Here is a 22,415-nt window from a genome sequence, read left to right on the forward strand (position 1 = left end):
CACTACTACTACTGCTGATAAATAATAATAATAATAATAATAATAATAATAATAATAATAATAATAATAATAATAATAAAGAGAATAGTAATAATATATTTTTTAAATATTCTCATTTGCAATAACCAATTTATGACAACTGGTGGTGTTAGTAATAGTAATAACAATGAATTTTAAATTTTCAAGACCAGCCGTGTTCCATTCTCCAAGTGCATGTGGAGTCCCAGCAGGAATGGCATCCTGTGTAAAACCAAGTGAGCAGGCTTATCCATATCAGATCTACTGTGGCAACCCTAATCAAAAAGGGAAAAGCCAAACAAAATGACTTAAATAATAATTTCATTTATATAACATCTTCAGGAAAGAAATGTTGAAGATGTTTTATCTATTAAAAAACATCAAAACACTAAAAGTGGATAAAAGTGGAAAAAATGAAGGGGAAAAACTATATATTTTTTATTCAAATAAATTAAACAGTAAATGAGAAAGTGCTGTAGAAAACCAAAAACAGGATTTGAATGTGTATTTTAATTCTTTTTTGTACTGTTTAAGTGATCTTTTTGATATTACACTGATTAAAACTAAAACTGTATTCAAGTAAACAGTAAGAAAGTCCAGGTACGTCAGAGCAGGGGTTGAATTTGGCAAAACCTCCTCAACTTTGTACTTGGGCACAAACAACTGGAAAAAGGGCATCAGAGACATTTTTGAGAGAGACTAGGTAGTTTATCTTAATAAATGCCTCTTTGCTTTTTCTTGTGTCCTTCCACTTTTCTAATGCACAGTTTGACTGCGGGCAAAGAAAAAAAACAGAATGCATTCTGTCCACTTTTACACAGTCTTGGTGAATTTAGATTAATATTTTATGTACATCCTCATTTCTTCAGGTGCACTTGTTCAAGCAGCACGGTGACTTAGTGGTTAGCACTGTTGCCTCACAGCAAGAAGGTCGAGAGTTCCCTTCCCACCTGAGGCCTTTCTGTATGGAGTTTGCATGTTCTCCACATATTTGCGTGGAGTTAGGCTTCCTCCCACTTCCAGATACATGTATGTTAAGTGATTTGTTGAATCTAAATTGACCGAAGGTGTACATGTAGGTGTGAGTGTGTTTCTCTGTCTATATGTGGCCCCTGCCTCATGCCCTATGACTGCTGGGCTTCAGCTCCCTGCGACTCTTCACTGGAGTAAAGGTCTTATCTCACTAGGAGAGCAGTTGGAGATGCGAATTGGCGACCAAACATGCGAACAAGTGACAATGCCACAGTTGGTATCTCACTGAAGTGGCCACTTGCAGCTGAAATGTTGACACGGTTGCACAAAAAATGTTCAGTTCTTATTATCCTGCTATTATCCATGTGAATAGACTGTGAAAATTCCACCCACTGTACCCAGTAATGGCAAAATAAAATAAAATTAATACTAAAATAATAATACATAAATAAATAAATAAAGTGCATACAGCGCACTCACTGACTTATATCCCTGCTGGATATACGTATAATGCCCCACTTATATGATCATTTTGTCCTTGGCTTCATGATCTCTCTCTGTCCTTGGCTTCAGTCTCTTCTTTGTGATGTGGTGAGGTCCAGCAGTGCTTCAAGGGTGTGCATCTTGTGATTTGATTTGATTTATTTGGCAATTACATTGTTAACCAGTATTACAAAATGGTAGCTTGTAAAACTGTTGTCTGGTTTGATAGAGTCTTGATTTCAGTTACAACATTAGAATATTGTAGTTTCAGAATTTGGTGTAAACAACATGAAGACTCTGGAGGACAACTGCTAGAGGCTGCTTCTACTGAGGATGCAATGCTTTGGAAATCCTGAGTGTGTTGAGGACTTTGTGTACAACCTATTCAGAATGTTTCTTTTCTGAAAGATGTGCTGAAACACTGACTTGCCATGTATATTCTATTTGCTGGGACTCTGTTCTTTGCAGTTTTTCTACTTTTTAAGTCACCGGGTTGTTGCGACCCCTAGCCTCTGTCTGGTTGCTTCACTGCAGCATTTCTGCCTTTGTATGTTTGGAATTTCCTTGTTTATTTTTGTTTATTTGGTATTTTATTATTGGTTGCATGGCCAAAAGCAAATGGTCACCCCACTGAGTCTTATCTGCTTGAAGTTTCCTCCTGTAAACAAAAAATGCCCAAGGGAGTTTTTCCTGACCACTTTTGCAAATGTGCTTGCTCAGGGGGTAGGTAAGGTTAGGCATTACTCTTGTCAAGTGCCTTGGAATGACATGTTGTAATTTGCTACTGTACAAATGAATGGAATTGAACTGAAAGCATGAATCCATCACCTTGTACCGTTCAAGCTGCACATGGTGTAATTGAACTAAAACTGCTTCATGCTGTCATGTCATTATAGATTACATATTTTAGCAATGGGTCCAGCAACTTACTGAATGTGTGCCACAAGGAATTAAGGCAATTAATTCAGTTCTGGAGCCAAACAGGGATATAATCTGGTAATAAGAATGGATACCCAATGATGTAGCCATTGACATATGTCCTACCGCTGTTTAATGCAGTAGGATAGGAAATGATTGGATGTTTGGGAGGAATTAGAGATAATCTAATGGCTTGTTTTAATTTTTGGAAAATTGTTGATTGTATAATATGACTGTGTTTGTTCCTTTTGTTACATAAGTTTGGTTTTTACTTGATATGGCTGTACTGTGACCAGCAGCAAGTGGGGACACTGCATTTTTTTAAATACACTCAACAAAAATATAAATGCAGCACTTTTGGTTTTGCTCCCATTTTGTATGAGATGAATTCAAAGATCAAAAACGTTTTCCACATACACAATATCACCATTTCCCTCAAATATTGTTCACAAACCAGTCTAAATCTGCGATAGTGAGCACTTCTCCTTTGCTGAGATAATCCATCCCACCTCACAGGTGTGCCATACCAAGATGCTGATTAGACACCATGATTAGTGCACAGGTGTGCCTTAGACTGTCCACAATAAAAGGCCACTCTGAAAAGTGCAGTTTTATCACACAGCACAATGCCACAGATGTCGCAAGATTTGAGGGAGCGTGCAATTGGCATGCTGACAGCAGGAATGTCAACCAGAGCTGTTGCTCGTGTATTGAATGTTCATTTCTCTACCATAAGCCGTCTCCAAAGGCGTTTCAGAGAATTTGGCAGTACATCCAACCAGCCTCACAACCGCAGACCACATGTAACCACACCAGCCCAGGACCTCCACATCCAGCATGTTCACCTCCAAGATCGTCTGAGACCAGCCACTCGGACAGCTGCTGAAACAATCGGTTTGCATAACCAAAGACTTTCTGCACAAACTGTCAGAAACCATCTCAGGGAAGCTCATCTGCATGCTCGTCGTCCTCATCGGGGTCTCGACCTGACTCCAGTTCGTCGTCGTAACCGACTTGAGTGGGCAAATGCTCACATTCATTGGCATTTGGCACGTTGGAGAGGTGTTCTCTTCACGGATGAATCCTGGTTCACACTGTCCAGGGCAGATGGCAGACAGCATGTGTGGCGTCGTGTGGGTGAGCAGTTTTCTGATGTCAGTGTTGTGGATCGAGTGGCCCATGGTGGCGGTGGGGTTATGGTATGGGCAGGCATCTGTTATGGACGAAGAACACAGGTGCATTTTATTGATGGCATTTTGAATGCACAGAGATACCGTGATGAGATCCTGAGGCCCATTGTTGTGCCATACATCCAAGAACATCACCTCATGTTGCAGCAGGATAATGCACGGCCCCATGTTGCAAGGATCTGTACACAATTCTTGGAAGCTGAAAATGTCCCAGTTCGTGCATGGCCGGCATACTCACCGGACATGTCACCCATTGAGCATGTTTGGGATGCTCTGGACCGGCGTATACGACAGCGTGTACCAGTTCCTGTCAATATCCAGTAACTTCGCATAGCCATTGAAGAGGAGTGGACCAACATTCCACAGGCACAATTGACAACCTGATCAACTCTATGCGAAGGAGATGTGTTACACTGCATGAGGCAAATGGTGGTCACACCAGATACTGACTGGTATCCCCCCCCAATAAAACAAAACTGCACCTTTCAGAGTGGCCTTTTATTGTGGGCAGTCTAAGGCACACCTGTGCACTAATCATGGTGTCTAATCAGCATCTTGATATGGCACACCTGTGAGGTGGGATGGATTATCTCAGCAAAGGAGAAGTGCTCACTATCACAGATTTAGACTGGTTTGTGAACAATATTTGAGGGAAATGGTGATATTGTGTATGTGGAAAAAGTTTTAGATCTTTGAGTTCATCTCATACAAAATGGGAGCAAAACCAAAAGTGTTGCGTTTATATTTTTGTTGAGTGTAATTTGGGTGGCCTCATATCAAACAACTTCCAACAATGTGGAAGGATGTCTGCTGTACATTTCAGATGCTATTGTCTGCAGATTTGGAATATCAAGATGGCATCATTATTAAATTTTTGGTAACAAATACTGGAATGTTAGACATAGAGTATCTGTAAAAATAGAGGACAAAAAGTATTAAGTAGGCTCATTCGTGTAGGACCATTTGAGTTCTGCACACAAATGGGCAGGAAGCACCCCCTACACCTTATGCTGCAGTGGTCATTTTACGATTAAATTCAGTTAATTGATGACTTTACTTTTTTGAGTAACTGCCAAGAAATATCATATGTGATGCTTGAAGGCTGGTCTGGTCTTCTAACACAGTACAGTTTGTCCACAGCCTGTCTACAGGAATTAATCCAACACACCACCACTGATTGTCAGTTTGTCTAATTTAATATATTTTCTGTGCTTGAGAGAGAATGGTGTGTCTTTTTTTGCGCTCTAACTCTCCTACTTTTTCTTTGGGTCTCACTCAGTTTAATCGTACTATTTTTTTAATTCTCTGTTACTTTGATTATGTCTGTCTTACCATTTACATACATTTTGGCATAAATGCTTTTCTTTTCTGCCATTTATTTGTTCTTCTTATTCAATACACAGAATTATTTCAAGGATGCCTGGAATATCTTTGACTGTGTAACAGTTCTTGGCAGTATTACTGACATCCTGGTTACCGAACTTGGGGTAAGTTAGCAATTCTGTTATCTGTGCATGGAGATATAGTTGTATACTTCTCCTGCAACCTCCTACAGTCATAAGCACCAAGACATTGATGTTAGTTGACAACAGCTGATCACATAAAAAAAAAGCTAATGGGAATTTTATTTTTGGTGAGATAAGTTCAAGTCTGTCTGAAAAACATATCTTTCTTATGTCAGAGAGTGTGTGAAGCGTGAAAAGGAGCTTGCATCTTGCAGTACTCAGTGATGCATTAATATCTCATGAAATTGTAGTTGGTGGGAAGAGGAAAGACCTGATTCTAGTTAACTGGCATTGAGCCATTGATATCAGGAGAAGAAGGATGTTGATGATCTGTAATAAACCGGTCCACGGCATCTTAAGTAAACAAACACTCAAACATGTTTTCCGTTTAAGCCCAGGTGGCTAAAAAATATTTTACCAGAAACCACTGAGCAACTGCAAAGGTGGAGTACAAATACTAATCATTGTATTAGAACAGAAATTACTGAAATTATACGAGGTCTGTCCATAAAGTATCGTACCTTTTTATTTTTTTTTTTAACTATATGGATTTGATCCATCTGTTTTCACGTCAGACAAGCTTGAACCCTCATGTGCATGCGTGAGCCTGTCGGTGACGTCATTTGCCTGTGAGCACGCCTTGTGGAAGGAGTGGTCCCGCCCCCTCGTAGGATTTTCATTGTCTGGAAATGGGGGAATGATTTGGGGTTTTTTTCCATCAGAATTTTTTCAGAAGCTGTTAGAGACTGGCACCTGGAAACCATTCGAAAAATTTATCTGGCTTTCAGTGAAAATTTTACGGGCTTCACAGAGAATAAGGTCTGTTAGTACAGCTTTAAGGACCCCTTTAAGGATGCTCGGCACGCCACGCTCCGAGCTGCGACAACGAGGCACAAGCCACCACACCATTTCTAAACGGATGGCTCTGTGGATACGAGACCATCGTGTGCTCTTTCTCTGGTTATCACAAGAGCTGGACATCAGCCATTTTCCGGCAGACTTCACTTTTAACAAGAGATTTTGTCATGGAAAGCCGCGCGGAGGCTTTGTGCGTCACGACCGAAAGCCAGATAAATTTTTCGAATGGTTTCCAGGTGCCAGTCTCTAACAGCTTCTGAAAAAATTCTGATGGAAAAAAACCCCAAATCATTCCGCCATTTTCAGACAATGAAAATCTGACGAGGGGGCGGGACCACTCCTTCCATAAGGCGTGCTCACAGGCGAATGACGTCACCGACAGGAGTGGAAAAACTCACGCATGCGCACGAGGGTTCAAGTTTGTCTGACATTAAAACATATGAATCAAATCCATATAGTTTAAAAAAATAAAAAGGTACGATACTTTTTGGACAGACCTCGTACAATGAAACTGAGCAGCATCACTCTCCAAAAACTGAACAAGCACATACAGTAGATGTTGTTAGTTGTTCTTTTCACTCACTGCTTCATACCTTCAGAAACTTTTCCAATTTGATGTCATATACAAATTATAATATGTAAAAGGCCAAATTTTTTCATATCAAAGAATATACTGAGTAAAACTTCCAACAAAATAGTATACGTAAGCCAAAGCATTGGGCCAAGTGTGCGAAATACTAATTTTGGATAATGATTACTGCAGTTCATATTGAAAACTCTTTATGTTAGGACTAAAAAATACTCCTTTCTGCAGGTTTGACAATGTGGATTATTTAACAGTTGCTCATGTTTGTATATATTGTTCATTGATCAATTCTTTCCAAAATTTTCAAATGAATATCCTGGGAGGGTTGACATTAAATCCTGGTTTGCATCATCTTAACACAAATTTTAGTAATGGTACAGTTCAAATGAAACAAATGTCACTTATCATGTACTGTATGTTTGCAGACCATTGTAGCATCAGGTTGTATGAGCATCCCATGTCATCTTGAACACTATTTTGAAGTCATGTATGTGATATGTAATGACAGAGAAAGCAAGGATTACCAACCACATGCCCCCAGTCAACTTAAAGCCCCATTTACACATAGACGGTAAGAGCTCCCGGAAGCGTCCCGGAAGAGTTTTTGGGCGTCTTAAGGATCACACGCCGTTGTTAACGCCGGCACTAGGGGGTGTGGCTTAGTTCCGGCTTTACCGGGAATCGTCGAAAAAATTATTCAACATGTCGAATAATTCTGGGAGCGCTCCCGAAGAATTCGCGTGACAATGGAGACAATGCGAACAACGGCGTTTGATACCTTTTAATCGCTGTTTCATCCTGCCCCTTCCTGTAGTGCCGCAGTTTACACCGCCGTAATTGGCGGCCAGTGTTGTATCCCCAATCAATGGTGTGTAAAACGGCGATAGAGCCCACATCGGCATCCTCAAGGGCGTTTTAACCGGCGACAGAGGCAGACAAAACGGCAGCGCTAGTGGACAGTACGCCGTTCTAAATGCCACCTCCCGGTTAACGGCGTTCCAAACGCCCGATAGGCGGCGGTCAATAAAAACGCTAGCGTGCTGCATGCAGGCCTCTCACTCGTGGCCAGCTCCAGATATTTTTGCAGAGAAGCTCCAGTATGCCTCCTAAAAGAAAATTGACAGCAGCAAGGACTTACCAAGAGGTCTGGTTCAGAAGCAGAGGGTAGCCCTGCGGTGGAGAGGGAGCAACACGTTGAGGAGGGGAAAAGGAAAGAGAAGAAAAGGCTGAGGATGATCTCCCTCCCCCTGCAGTTACAGAGGCATGTATTCCTGCTGCTTCAGCCTATTATACTCTGGGGGCGGTGCCTATATGCAAAAGTTCCTGGAGTAACGCAGGATTTGCCTGGATAAATCCAGCGGTACACAGGGCATTATCGGTGGCAGCAGAACACCGCCATTCTCACGCGCATCTTAACCTGCGATTGTAAAGGATAGAACTGGGTTTTAACCCCCGTTGCCTGACGTGTGCCGGATGCTACGGCGTCAAAACGCCGCTTTATTCGGCGGATTTAGAGGTGTTTTATCCGCGTATTTGCGGCTGGTACGACGGTCAAAATGCCGGCGAAATGCTCCACCCCTTTCCACCGTGAAAACAGCCGGAACTACGGCGAACTTCGGTCTACGTACTACCCGCCGACAAAACCGTCTATGTGTAAACCATGCTTTACTATACCTTAACAACACCACCATATCCACTTCGAGTACCAACGATATTGTTTTTGTCTACTGTGATTGCCAATCCAAATGGACACTTTAAGTTTGTCAATATGTAAAAATGACTAAACATCAGTAATGATTCACATTAAAGGGTTGCATTGAAAGTTTGCTCAATATATTAAGCTACACCAACATTATTATTGATTCAAACATTTTTGTTAATGGTTCCAATAGTAGTATTAATACACTGAACTAGACAGGTATGAAATATGTAAGAAACATTCATTAAAAGTATAAATTTGGTTTCATTTTATAAAAGTATTTCAAGAAGATATGTTTACAACACTTTTATAGAGCTATGATCAAACCCTATGGTTTTCACATTTTGCCTACTGGTGTTATCTGAAAAAGCAAGGTATACTAAGAACTCAAACCCTACAGAAGTGATTAACCAGCCAAGTTGTAGTCATGGTTTACTGTATATGGTTGCTGTATTGTATACAGACTTTGTTGTTTTGCATTTGTCCAACATTTTCTTGCTATCTCAGTCTTTTATATCCCTGCTGTATGGATGAACAGTTTGAACTGGTGCAACCAAAACCTGCTTTTCTGCTAACTTGTCTCTCTGTAATGATTATTGATTTCTTTCTTGTTTTATCTTTTTACATGCTTTCTTTAAATCGTCCACAAACTTAACGGCGATCTCCTGTAATCTACATCGCCCCTTCCCCTTCTAACACTACCCCCCATCCACCTACTACATCCTGTGATTCCATCCAATCAAAATGCACTATGAAACCTCTGTGTCCACCCATGATGACTGGCTTGGTCAATCTCTCTGGTTGATCCTCGGACCAACCAAAATTCCCCAAATTTGCTGCTATAAACCATGTGTCTGCAACATCCACATGTAGATGGTTTGTAATTGTTTTGGAGATCTTATTTTCCTGCATCCAGTTCAATAGCATCCCCACCCTATGGCTGTGGAATGTGCATGCTCCTTTCTACAACTCTCAACTCTGAACTTGGTTAGACTAACTGCAGAGTGACTGAGCCCAAAGCTTAGCAAAAAGAGCATGTGAAGCATGCTGGCCCCTGCATGTCTTTGGGAAGCATATTTAATTTATTAATGCACAAGAACATAAATGCACACAGAAATGTAGTGCATGCATTATTGTAAATGGAACCTGCATGTGCCTGCTGCCAATCCCTTTTTGAGCACTTCAACTCTCACACCACAGTTTTCTGTTATTTCCTGTGCAAAATGGTTGAAGAACTCTCAACTCAAAGCCAGTTTTTAAAATCTCAGAAAAGTCTGGCATACAATGACTGATCAGTCTGATTATTTAAAATCTTTTATAAAAACAGTGCATCCGGAAAGTATTCACAGCGCTTCACTTTTTCCACATTTTATGTTACAGCCTTTGTTGTGTGGGCCGCTGAAGAGGAGGTACTGCTGGCCCACCACCACCAGAGGGCACCCTGCCTGGAGTGCGGGCTCCAGGCACCAGAGGGCGCTGCCATCTCACAGGAGCAGCCGGGGTGACAGCTGTCACCTACGACAGCTGTTACCAATCATCTGATCCGCAGCGGTATATCTGCAAGACGTCATCTCCGCTTCTCTGCCGAGATATCGCTCTACCAAGGAGGTAACGATCTCAGCTGACTGTGTTGATTCTCTGACAGGAATATCTATTGCTTGTGTGTGTTGGACAGCAGATATTCTGTTTCTTTTTTCGACGAGAGGTGGAGGTGGCATTCCCACCATACGTGTTGCTGGGTGCACGCGCACCCACATCTAACTGTTTTTGTTCCTCGCCAGCAGTACCAGATCCGACAAGCGGAGGCAGTGGCCACCTGGGTGTTCGGGACTTGGCGGCTCCAGTATTCCCGGGGTTCGGTGGCGGAGGAAATCGTGTGGTTCCGGTTCTGCTTTGGACGGACGTCTCTTATCTTCGAGCCTGCCCACACGTCACCCTTGTAATTGACTGACTGTTAAATTTCACATTCGCCGTGTTGGTTGTGCTTTTTCACAACAGTAAAGTGTTGTTATTTGACTTCCTTCATTGTCCGTTCATTTGCGCCCCTGTTGTGGGTCCGTGTACCTACACTTTCACAACAGGATATCTCGGCCAGCGTCATGGACCCCGAGGGGCGTCAACTGGCTGTTGAACGGCCAATGGAAGAACCGGGCGCACAGGCGTCTGCAGGAGGAATGATCGGTGAGTTGCAGCGAATCCTCACCGCCTTTACGGCTCGGTTGGATCTAATGACTGAGCAGAACGTCCTCCTTAACCGCAGGGTGGAGGCTCTCGCCGCTCAGGTGGAAGCGCGCCCTCAGGGCGCTGCTGCGGCTCTCCCTCCTGTCGATCCTGTGCGCAACGTTGACATTCCACAGGTCGTTCAACGACCCCTCCCACCTTCCCCTGAAGCATACATAAGCCCTCCAGAGCTGTACGGGGGTTGTGTGGAGACGTGCGCGGACTTTCTTATGCAGTGTTCGCTCGTCTTCGCACAACGTCCCGTCATGTACGCGACTGATGCTAGTAAGGTAGCTTATGTGATTAATCTGCTTCGCGGTACGGCACGCACTTGGGCTACAGCGCTCTGGGAGCAAAATTCACGGCTCCTTCAGACATATGATGGGTTTGTGAGGGAGTTCAGAACAGTGTTCGATCACCCAAATAGAGGAGAGACCGCTTCAGCCGTGCTGCTGTCAATGAGACAGGGGCGCCGGAGCGCAGCTGCATATGCAGTCGACTTCCGCATCGGCGGCGAGGTCCGGCTGGAATAGCACTGCCCTCCGTGCCGCCTTCGTAAACGGACTGTCGTTGGTCGTGAAGGAGCTCCTGGTGGCTAAGGACGAACCGCGGGATTTAGACGGGCTTATTGATCTGGTTATACGATTAGACAATCGGTTAGAAGAACGCCGTCGGGAATGAGACAAAGGGCGTGGCCGGGCACGCGCCGTCCCTCTCCCTTCCGGTTCCAACCGAGCTCCGTCCTCCCCACGCTCCACGGCCTCTACGCTCCGTGTGGTTACAGCTCCCCCTGCTGATGAAGCTATGGAAACGAGCAGGGCCACATTTAAACCACCGGATAGACAGAGGAGGCTGGTCCGCGGAGCGTGCTTTGTTTGTGGCTCGATAGAGCATCAAGTGAGGGACTGCCCCGAGCGGTTAAACAACCAACGCCCGCCCCTAGAAACTGGGCTAGGGGTGGGCCAAGACATTCACGTGGGACACACCCATATTGCCACACGACTCCCGGTTACAATCCTTTATGAGGATTTAACCCTTCAGGCCCCAGCACTGGTGGACACGGGCTCAGAAGGGAATTTGCTAGACAGCAAATGGGCCAGGGAGGCAGGGCTCCCTCTGGTGGCACTTACTTCACCTGTGCAAGTACGGGCGCTAGATGGCTCCCTACTCCCTTTAATCACACATAAGACACCTCCAGTAACTCTGGTGGTGTCAGGGAACCACCGGGAGGAGATCGAGTTTTTTGTGACTCCTGCCACCTCCCGCGTGATTCTAGGGTTCCCCTGGATGTTAAAACACAATCCCCGGATCGATTGGCCATCCGGGGTAGTGGTTCAGTGGAGCGAGACCTGCCATCGGGTATGTTTAGGTTCCTCGGTTCCTCCCGGTTCCCAGGCTAAGGAGGAGGTCAGAGTCCCGCCCAATCTCGGGACAGTGCCGGTGGAGTACCATGACCTTGTAGACGTGTTCAGCAAGGATCTGGCGCTCACCCTTCCCCCGCACCGCCCGTACGATTGTGCCATTGATTTGGTTCCAGGCGTTGAGTTCCCGTCCAGCAGGCTGTACAACCTCTCACGACCTGAGCGCGAATCAATGGAGACCTACATCCGGGACTCTCTAGCTGCCGGGTTGATCCGGAATTCCACCTCCCCGATGGGTGCAGGTTTCTTTTTTGTGGGAAAAAAGGATGGCGGACTACGTCCATGCATTGATTACAGGGGGCTGAACGAAATCACGGTTCGTAACCGATACCCATTGCCCTTGTTGGATTCAGTATTCACGCCCCTGCATGGAGCCCAAATGTTCACTAAGCTAGATCTTAGAAATGCGTATCACCTGGTTCGGATCCGGAAGGGAGACGAGTGGAAGACGGCATTTAACACCCCCTTAGGTCATTTTGAGTACCTGGTCATGCCGTTCGGTCTAACAAACGCCCCCGCGATGTTCCAAGCATTGGTTAATGATGTCTTGCGGGATTTCCTGCACCGATTCGTCTTCGTATATCTGGACGATATACTCATCTTTTCTCCGGATCCTGAGACTCATGTCCGGCATGTACGTCAGGTCCTGCAGCGGTTTTTGGAGAACCGGCTGTTTGTGAAGGGCGAGAAGTGCGAGTTCCACCGCACTTCTTTGTCCTTCCTGGGGTTTATCATCTCCCCTAACTCCGTCGCTCCTGATCTGGCCAAGGTCGCGGCGGTGAGAGACTGGCCCCAACCCACCAGCCGTAGGAAGCTGCAACAGTTCCTCGGCTTTGCTAATTTCTACAGGAGGTTCATTAAGGGCTACAGTCAGGTAGTTAGCCCCCTGACAGCCCTGACCTCACCAAAAGTCCCCTTCACCTGGTCGGATCGTTGCGATGCCGCGTTCAAGGAGTTGAAACGGCGCTTCTCGTCTGCACCCGTTCTGGTGCAGCCCGATCCTAGTCGCCAGTTAGTGGTTGAAGTGGACGCCTCGGACTCAGGGATAGGAGCTGTGCTTTCCCAGAGCGGGAAGACCGATAAGGTCCTTCACCCGTGTGCCTATTTTTCCCGCAGGTTGACCCCGGCCGAACGGAACTATGACGTCGGCAATCGAGAACTCCTTGCGGTGAAAGAGGCTCTTGAAGAGTGGAGACATCTGTTGGAGGGAACGTCCGTGCCATTCACGGTTTTCACTGACCACCGGAACCTGGAGTATATCAGGACCGCCAAGCGGCTGAACCCCAGGCAAGCCCGCTGGTCACTGTTCTTCGGCCGTTTTGACTTCCGGATCACCTACCGTCCCGGGACCAAAAACCAGAGATCGGATGCCTTGTCCGGGTACATGAAGATGAAGTCAAAGCGGAGTTGTCGGATCCACCGGAACCCATCATCCCGGAGTCCACTATCGTGGCCACCCTCACCTGGGACGTAGAGAGAACCGTCCGGGAGGCCCTGGCACGAAGCCCGGACCCCGGAACTGGGCCGAAGAACAGGCTCTACGTCCCACCAGAGGCTAGGGCTGCAGTCCTGGACTTCTGTCACGGCTCCAAGCTCTCCTGTCATCCAGGGGTGTGAAGAACCGTGGCAGTTGTCCGGCAGCGCTTCTGGTGGGCGTCCCTAGAGGCCGACGTCCGGGATTATATCCAGGCCTGCACCACCTGCGCCAGGGGCAAGGCTGATCATCGCAGGGCTTCGGGACTGCTCCAGCCGCTGCCCATGCCTCATCGCCCCTGGTCCCACATCGGCCTGGATTTTGTCACGGGCCTCCCGCCGTCCCAGGGCAACACCACCATCCTCACGATAGTGGACCGATTCTCCAAGGCGGCCCACTTCGTGGCCCTCCCGAAGCTCCCGACGGCCCAGGAGACAGCGGACCTCCTGGTCCACCACGTCGTCCGGCTGCATGGGATTCCAACAGACATTGTCTCCGATTGCGGTCCCCAGTTCTCCTCGCAAGTCTGGAGGAGCTTCTGCCGGGAACTGGGGGCCACGGTGAGTCTCTCATCCGGGTATCATCCCCAGACCAACGGACAAGCAGAACGGGCCAATCAGGAGGTGGAACAGGCCCTGCGTTGCGTGACGGCCGCGCACCCGGCGGCCTGGAGTACTCATTTGGCCTGGATCGAGTATGCCCATAACAGCCAGGTGTCGTCAGCCACCGGCCTCTCCCCTTTCGAGGTGTGTCTGGGGTACCAGCCTCCTTTGTTTCCAGTGGTTGAGGGAGAGGTCGGTGTGCCCTCGGTCCAGGCCCACCTGCGGAAGTGCCGTCGGGTGTGGCATGCCGCCCGTTCTGCTTTGCTGAGGGCCCGGATGAGGACGAAGGCCCATGCAGACCGTCGGCGGACCCCGGCCCCTACGTATCGGCCAGGGCAGGAAGTGTGGTTGTCAACTAAGGACATTCCCCTCCAAGTGGTCTCCCCTAAATTGCAGAATCGGTATATCGGTCCGTTTAAGATCCGCAAGGTCATCAGTCCAGCCGCAGTGAGGCTTCAGCTTCCGGCCTCACTGCGGATCCATCCCGTTTTCCATGTGTCCCGACTTAAGCCACATCACACTTCACCCCTCTGTACTCCGGGTCCGGCACCACCTCCTGCCCGGATCATCGATGGCGAGCCGGCTTGGACTGTGCGCCGGCTTTTGGATGTCCGAAGGATGGGCCGGGGCTTCCAGTATTTGGTGGACTGGGAGGGGTACGGCCCCGAAGAACACTTCTGGGTGAAGAGGAGCTTCATCCTGGACCCGGCCCTCCTGGCCGATTTCTACCGCCGCCACCCGGACAAGCCTGGTCGGGCGCCAAGAGGCGCCCGTTGAGGGGGGGGTCCTGTTGTGTGGACCGCTGAAGAGGAGGTACTGCTGGCCCACCACCACCAGAGGGCACCCTGCCTGGAGTGCGGGCTCCAGGCACCAGAGGGCGCTGCCATCTCACAGGAGCAGCCGGGGTGACAGCTGTCACCTACGACAGCTGTTACCAATCATCTGATCCGCAGCGGTATATCTGCAAGATGTCATCTCCACTTCTCTGCCGAGATATCGCTCTACCAAGGAGGTAACGATCTCAGCTGACTGTGTTGATTCTCTGACAGGAATATCTATTGCTTGTGTGTGTTGGACAGCAGATATTCTGTTTCTTTTTTCGACGAGAGGTGGAGGTGGCATTCCCACCATACGTGTTGCTGGGTGCACACGCACCCACATCTAACTGTTTTTGTTCCTCGCCAGCAGTACCAGATCCGACAAGCGGAGGCAGTGGCCACCTGGGTGTTCGGGACTTGGCGGCTCCAGTATTCCCGGGGTTCGGTGGCGGAGGAAATCGTGTGGTTCCGGTTCTGCTTTGGACGGACGTCTCTTATCTTCGAGCCTGCCCACACGTCACCCTTGTAATTGACTGACTGTTAAATTTCACATTCGCCGTGTTGGTTGTGCTTTTTCACAACAGTAAAGTGTTGTTATTTGACTTCCTTCATTGTCCGTTCATTTGCGCCCCTGTTGTGGGTCCGTGTACCTACACTTTCACAACAGCCTTATTCCAAAATGGGTGAAATTAATTTTTTCCTCAAAATTCTACACAGAATACCCCATAATGACAATTTGAAAAAAGTTTTGAAAAATTGCAAATTTATTTAAAAAATTAATAAATAAATCACATATTCACAGCTTTTGCCATGACGCTCAGTATTAAAGCTCAGGTGCATCCTGTTTGCAGTGATCATCCTTGAGATGTTTCTACATTTTAATTAGATTCCATGTGAAGTAGATTCAGTTAATTGGACATGATTTGGAAAGGCACACCCCTGTCTACACATAAGGTCCCACAGTTGACAGTGCATGTCAGAGCACAAACCAAGCATGACGTCAAAGGAATTGTCTGTAGACCTCTGAGACAGGATTGTCTCGAGGCACAAATCTGTGGAACAGTATAGAAACATTTCTGCTGCGTTGAAGGTTTCAATGAGCACAGTGGCCTCCAGCATCCACTCTACAGTAAAAGGCACATGGCAGCCCACCTGGAATTTGCCAAAAGGCACCTGAAGGACTCTCAGACCATGAGAAACAAAATTCTCTGGTCTGATGAGACAAAGATTGAACTCTTTGGCGTGAATGCTAGGCGTCATGTTTGAAGGAAACCATGCACCATCCCTACAGTGAAGCATGGTGGTGGCAGCATCATGCTGTGGGGATGTTTTTCAGCAGCAGGAACTGAGAGACTAGTCAGGACTGAGGGACAGATGAATGCAGCAATGTACAGAGACATCCTGGATGAAAACCTGCTCCAGAGTGCTCTTGACCTCAGACTGGGGTGACAGTTCATCTTCCAGCAGGACAATGACCCTAAGCACACAGGCAAGATATCAAAGGAGTGGCTTCAGGACAACTCTGTGAATTTCCCTGAGTGGCCCAGCCAGAGCCCAGACCTGAATCCGATTGAACATCTCTGGAGAGATCTGAAAATGGTTGTACACTGACGCTCCCCATCCATCCTGATGGAGCTTGAGAGGTGCTGCAAAGAGGAATGGGCAAAACTGCCCATAGATTGGTGCAGCAAGCTTGTGGCATCATATTCAAGACGACTTGAGGCTGCCAAAGGAACATCAACAAAGTACCGAGCAAAGGCTGTGAATTCTTATGTACATGTGATTTCTTAGTTTTTTACTTTTAATAAATTTGCAAATATTAAAAAAAAAAAACTTTTTCATGTTGTCATTAATGTTATGTGCAGACGCAGGTTGAGGAGCGGACCAACATCTGACCGAACCCAGCGCTAAATAACCAGAAAGCGGTTCCACAAACAAAACGATTTTATTTCCCCTCCAGTGCAATAATTATTGTACAACATAAATATTTGGTTTGTCTGGCGGAGTGAAGGACGGCGCGCTCTCCAGCGCCCAAAAGGATCAAAGCCTCGGTGCTTCTGGACTCAGATTCACTGCCAAACACCCCCCAGGTGGACACGACAAACTGACTCTGTGAAGGATGGAAAAGGTGAGGTAAGTCAACAGAGCTACAGCAAATATCTTTCAGAGGCACACACTATCAGCAACACATTCAGGTCTGAATTTAAGCATTATATAAATGAGCAGCTTCTCACAACAGGTGGAGGATCATCAGTCCGTATGCCACGGCAGTGAGAAGCAAACTGCACAATTCTCATCAATGTTCAAATATACTGCGTAACAAAATGCCAAATTACTATTAACGATCATTCAGACAATAATCACCTCTGATGTGTGCTGACAGCATGTGTCCCTCACCCGTCCTCCTTCACAGGCACGATGTGTCAAACCCTGGCGCGGTCTTCAGCGTCTCACAAACGAACGTCACAAGGTCAAGTTCCCGGCAAGTCTGCTTGAACCACTCATGGCTTAAATGCAGAACGCTATCTCATTATCTGCTTCAGCTGAAAGTCTTTAAGTTTACACATGAGCATCATCCACAGGTGCTGCGAGTCAGTAGGCCTGCACGTGAACATCCTCCACAGGTGCAGCTAATAATGCTGATGAGGGTGAAGGACTCTTCTGCCAGCATCTTCTCCACAGACAAAAACTAGTTTGCATGCCACCTGCAGAGCAAAGAAAAGAAAACAACACAAAAACATCCAGCCAAACCCCCCAACACACAACAATTAAGGAGTGCAATGAGTAGAATTTTGAGGGGAAAAAAAAAAAAATTTTTACTCCGTTTTGGAATAAGGCTGTAACATAATAAAATGTGTTAAAAGTGAAGCCCTGTGAATACTTTCCGGATGCACGACACAAAGAAAACGTTAACTACCAGTCCTTCAACCACCTTGTTTATATTTGGCTGTGACATCACTGCAGTATGTCACATGGCGCTAATGGCACTCAAACTGCCATTAGCTTTACCTTTCAGTGTATGCTACATCTTGTGGTATTGCTATAGTCTTATTTTGATTTAAGAAATCTTGCATATTGTGCCTTGAGAGAATTAGTGCATTTGGTTGCCTTTACAACAAAACTTCCTGATGTCCCTGATGCACTTTAACTTATCACCACTATGACCACATTTACTACAGTGTGCCCTAATTGGATGAAACGACATAAGAGTTGGATGATTTCCTTCTTCCTGTGTTTGGTTTGGTTCTATCTAACTTGTCCAGCCTGTTGGAGCCTTGTTGTTTTTGGTTTGCTTTGCTTTGACTTGCTTGGCTCCTGATTCTTTTGTTTGTTCTTGAGTTTGAATTTCCCTCAGTTTCAGTTTGACTGCTATCCCTATCATTTTGTTTGCTCAAGGATTTTTTTTTTTTTTTTTTGAGCAAAAAAAAAGATGTTAAAATTAACTGTGCTTTCCTTTTATTCCAATCCTGAATCTTTCTACCATCCATTTTACCTCTGCCTATAATCTCCTACACTCTATCTGTCCGGCTACGTTGTGGCTGTGCTGTAGAATAATTTCATCAACCTGAGTTTCCTGAGGCTGTTCAGGGCAGCTCGTCTCATCAAGCTGCTGAGACAGGGAGAAACCATTCGCATTTTGCTCTGGACCTTCGTTCAGTCATTCAAGGTTTACACCCAAATACACCCACACACAACCAATATATGGTACATCCATCTCGGAGCTTGTGCACAATATCATGGGCCTGATTTCCTAAATGTTTGCATGTATTAAAATGTGTGCAAGAACACCATAATGCTTGCAAAAACAGTGTGCTAATTTATAAAAGGTGCACAGTGAGGACTGCATCTTTCAAATGCACAAAGTAGCACGTTTTGTCCATTTAGTGCATTTTTGCTTCATGAATATGAAGTTGGCGTTTTGTCTACCCGAATACACAAAATTGTGGGAGGGAACATGCAAATAGGTATTTGGAGGGGAGGTGATGGTCTAGTGGTCAAAGCGTTTGGCTTGAGACCACAGGATCCTCAGTTCAGATCCCAGCCTGACCGGAAAATCACTAAGGGCCCTTGGGCAAAGTCCTTAATCCCCGAGTTGCTCCCGGTGTGTAGTGAGTACCTTGTATGGCAACACCCTCAAATCAGGGTGAATGTGAGACATTATTTGTAAAGCACTTTGAGCATCTGACACAGATAAAAAAAGCGCTATATAAATGCAGTCCATTTACCATTTAGTTGCACAGGCAAAATGTTTTCTCAAGGTCAAAGGGAAATTTGTATTTTGTGCATTTGAATCCTTGGTGTTAACCTATTGTGCTTGACAAACCACTGTTCCAGCAGCACAGAGGCCCCCACCTCCTCGTACACTCCATAAAATAATAAATACATAATTCATTGATGGTTTACATCATGCTTATTTCTTTAAGAATAAATGTCTTCATGCATAACATAATTCTGTGCTATTCTGCACTGAGCACACAGTACCTTTTAGTGCGATAATTGATCATTGCTGTCCACAAAACACACATATGCACATATCAGTGTCTGTGTTGACATATTCTGATGTGTTGTCTATGCACATTTTAATGATAGAATGCAGCAGAAATATTCACCAGTTTGCTTAAATACTGTGGATCAATCAATCAATCAATCAATTTTTTTATATAGCGCCAAATCACAACAAACAGTTGCCCCAAGGCGCTTTATATTGCAAGGCAAGGCCATACAATAATTATGTAAAACCCCAACGGTCAAAACGACCCCCTGTGAGCAAGCACTTGGCTACAGTGTGAAGGAAAAACTCCCTTTTAACAGGAAGAAACCTCCAGCAGAACCAGGCTCAGGGAGGGGCAGTCTTCTGCTGGGACTGGTTGGGGCTGAGGGAGAGAACCAGGAAAAAGACATGCTGTGGAGGGGAGCAGAGATCGATCACTAATGATTAAATGCAGAGTGGTGCATACAGAGCAAAAAGAGAAAGAAACAGTGCATCATGGGAACCCCCCAGCAGTCTACGTCTATAGCAGCATAACTAAGGGATGGTTCAGGGTCACCTGATCCAGCCCTAACTATAAGCTTTAGCAAAAAGAACAATAATTAAATGTCTGATATACAAGATTTATTATTATTATTATTATTATTATTATTATTATTATTATTATTATTATTATTATTATTATTATTATTATTATTATTGCCAGTGCATGACATAGTCAGTTACAGTATGTGACAGAGTTTGTGCATAACGAAGAACAAGGTGCATACCTGCAAGTGGCTGAATTTCATTTTGCTCTTTTGGCCATTATCACACACACACACACACACACACACACACACACACACACACACACACACACACACACACACACACACACACACACACACACACACACACACACACACACACAATTCTTATTTACATACTGATGTTTACATCACATTAGAACCCACTATCAATTGTGCAATTAGTCTCAGTAAATCACCCACAAAACTGTCTCCATCCAAATACATAAAAATTTGGATTGCCCATGCAATTTAACCAGTGGCGGTTTTTGATATGGGCGATGAGGGCCGTTGCCCGGGGCGGCATTTATGGGGGGGAGGGGGGCACCGTGGGGATGAGCATTTAAATTAAAAAATCATCTCCACCGCAAAATGGTTTTCTTGTCACTGTGTGTAGAATTGGCAAATTGCTGCCCCCTGCAGGCAGCTGAAGGCGCCCCTGCTTGCTGTCTGAGCGCACAGAAGCAGTGAGATGGTGAAAGAAAGGGGAGGGGCGCGCGGGGGACTTTTCACCTCTGGGTTTCTCTAATGGGAGGGACAAGTGGGGGTGATGGTTCATGGGCTAAAGTCAGTGACACTTTGACTTTCTTCCAAATAATGCACATTTCATTCATAACATTATAAATATAGGCTTATAATTCCTGCATGTTTTTCTGAATTATGTAACATGGCCTGCCGCACACGGAGAGCATTCAGCTTTATCCCCAGCTGGGGTGCAGCCGAATCCTCTCCGTGTGCGGCAGGAAACCGGGGACAGGCGGTCTCCTCCCGTGGGGTCTGCTCCGCTGTGGCTCTGTCCACTTAGGATGCAGCAGAGAACCAGAACTCTGCTGATCATCTAGCAAACAAGGCAGGCAGCCAGTTTATGAAATAAAAAGTATTTGAAAGCAGACAGGCTGGGTGTAAGAATGGGTTTGAATCTGCCCACTTGTGGAAAAAAGTTTGCAGAAAGGACAGCCTGCCTATTTGTTAAGACGGATTACAACTTATGCTGTGTTCACATTACTAGCTTATGTGACCGAATCTGACCCTTTTTTTGTGTCCCTACAAGAGTGTGCTTTTACAATAATTTTCCAACAGCTGGCAATTGTTTTTGTTGTCATGTACACTGACAATATAATAATAATAATAATAATGAAATAATGAAATTTACAATTAGGCTCATCTTCATAATTAACTGGTTTATTTAATGGAGAAAAAGAATCACATTTGATTTCCTTGACATGGGAATGCTAGTAACATTTTAGTTTAGACTTTCTTTTGATCCACAGATGAAGACCGAAATTGGGGAGAAAAAACGGCAAACACTACATTATAAAATTTCTGTCATACCTAAAACGTTTGCAGATTCATTAATGCTGAGTATTTACACATTTAACTTAAAATTTACAAACATCAAGCTAAATTTTGTAGCTAAATGTTGAGACAAATAGGCACCTTAATAAAAGAGCTAATTGTTCCTCTCTAATATAGCATCTATTGACAGACATTTTACATGTAAGGGTGTGTTTATTCAAATTTACAATTCATGGGTGTTTTGTTTTGGAGTAATATTGTAGCCTGTGATCTTTTGATGTCAATTTCAAGTACAATTTCAGGGGCAATAATAAAATTAAAAAGAATAAAAAATGGCTGTTTGTGCAAAATTTTGCCTGTTTTTTTTTTTTTTTTTTTTTTAGGTGGGAGGGGGTTCGGCAGGAGTGCCTTGGGAGTAATTCAGTGTAGAACTGCCACTGAATTTAACACTGGGATCTTAGTAAATCAGGCCCTATATCATCTATACAACAGATCAGAAAGTCATTACAAATGTCTGTCTTTCCTCAGGCACTGCCTTATGTCTGCCTTCTCATTGCCATGCTATTCTTCATCTATGCCATTATTGGGATGCAGGTGGGTGACACTGTCAACCAAAAAAAAAAAAACAAGCAACAACAAAACTGCTGCAGTACTTGAGGATGCATTACTGTAAAACTGTTTTATAGACTAATGTTGTTGTTAATGATGATGATGATGATGATGATGATGATGCAAAGAAGCAGCATTAGGAGGTTGGTGAATGTCAAGTCAGTATATGTGTACAGAGACTGTTTTTGCTTTGCTGGAAAAGAAGACAAAAAATGGTCTGATGAACAACTGCAATCTGGCTTTTAAAATAAACAATACGATTGCATTCAACAGCTGTTTGGAAATATTGCTATTGAAGAGGATGGAGAGATTGCCATCAACCAGCACAACAACTTCAGGACCTTCATACAGGCTCTCATGCTTCTCTTCAGGTGCTTATCTGTGTCTAATTATTACTTACAGTAATGATTTTCTTCCTCCTCATTCATGCCTGTTTGTGCCGAAAGAAAATTGAAATGTATTGGCATGT

At 45.2% G+C, this 22,415-nt stretch overlaps 1 protein-coding gene across 1 annotated transcript in view; it reads left to right on the plus strand.

The window, feature by feature from the left end:
- The window catches only part of cacna1aa (calcium channel, voltage-dependent, P/Q type, alpha 1A subunit, a), a 327,384-nt gene that overhangs the window by 230,351 nt on the left and 74,618 nt on the right, over window positions 1–22,415 (plus strand). The window contains 5 exon segments of the mRNA XM_034189657.1: window positions 4,985–5,068; window positions 9,103–9,105; window positions 18,315–18,431; window positions 21,866–21,931; window positions 22,220–22,317. Coding sequence (XP_034045548.1) covers window positions 4,985–5,068; window positions 9,103–9,105; window positions 18,315–18,431; window positions 21,866–21,931; window positions 22,220–22,317 — 368 coding nt within the window.

Source organism: Thalassophryne amazonica, chromosome 16, assembly GCF_902500255.1.
Source record: "Thalassophryne amazonica chromosome 16, fThaAma1.1, whole genome shotgun sequence".
NCBI lineage: Eukaryota > Metazoa > Chordata > Actinopteri > Batrachoidiformes > Batrachoididae > Thalassophryne > Thalassophryne amazonica.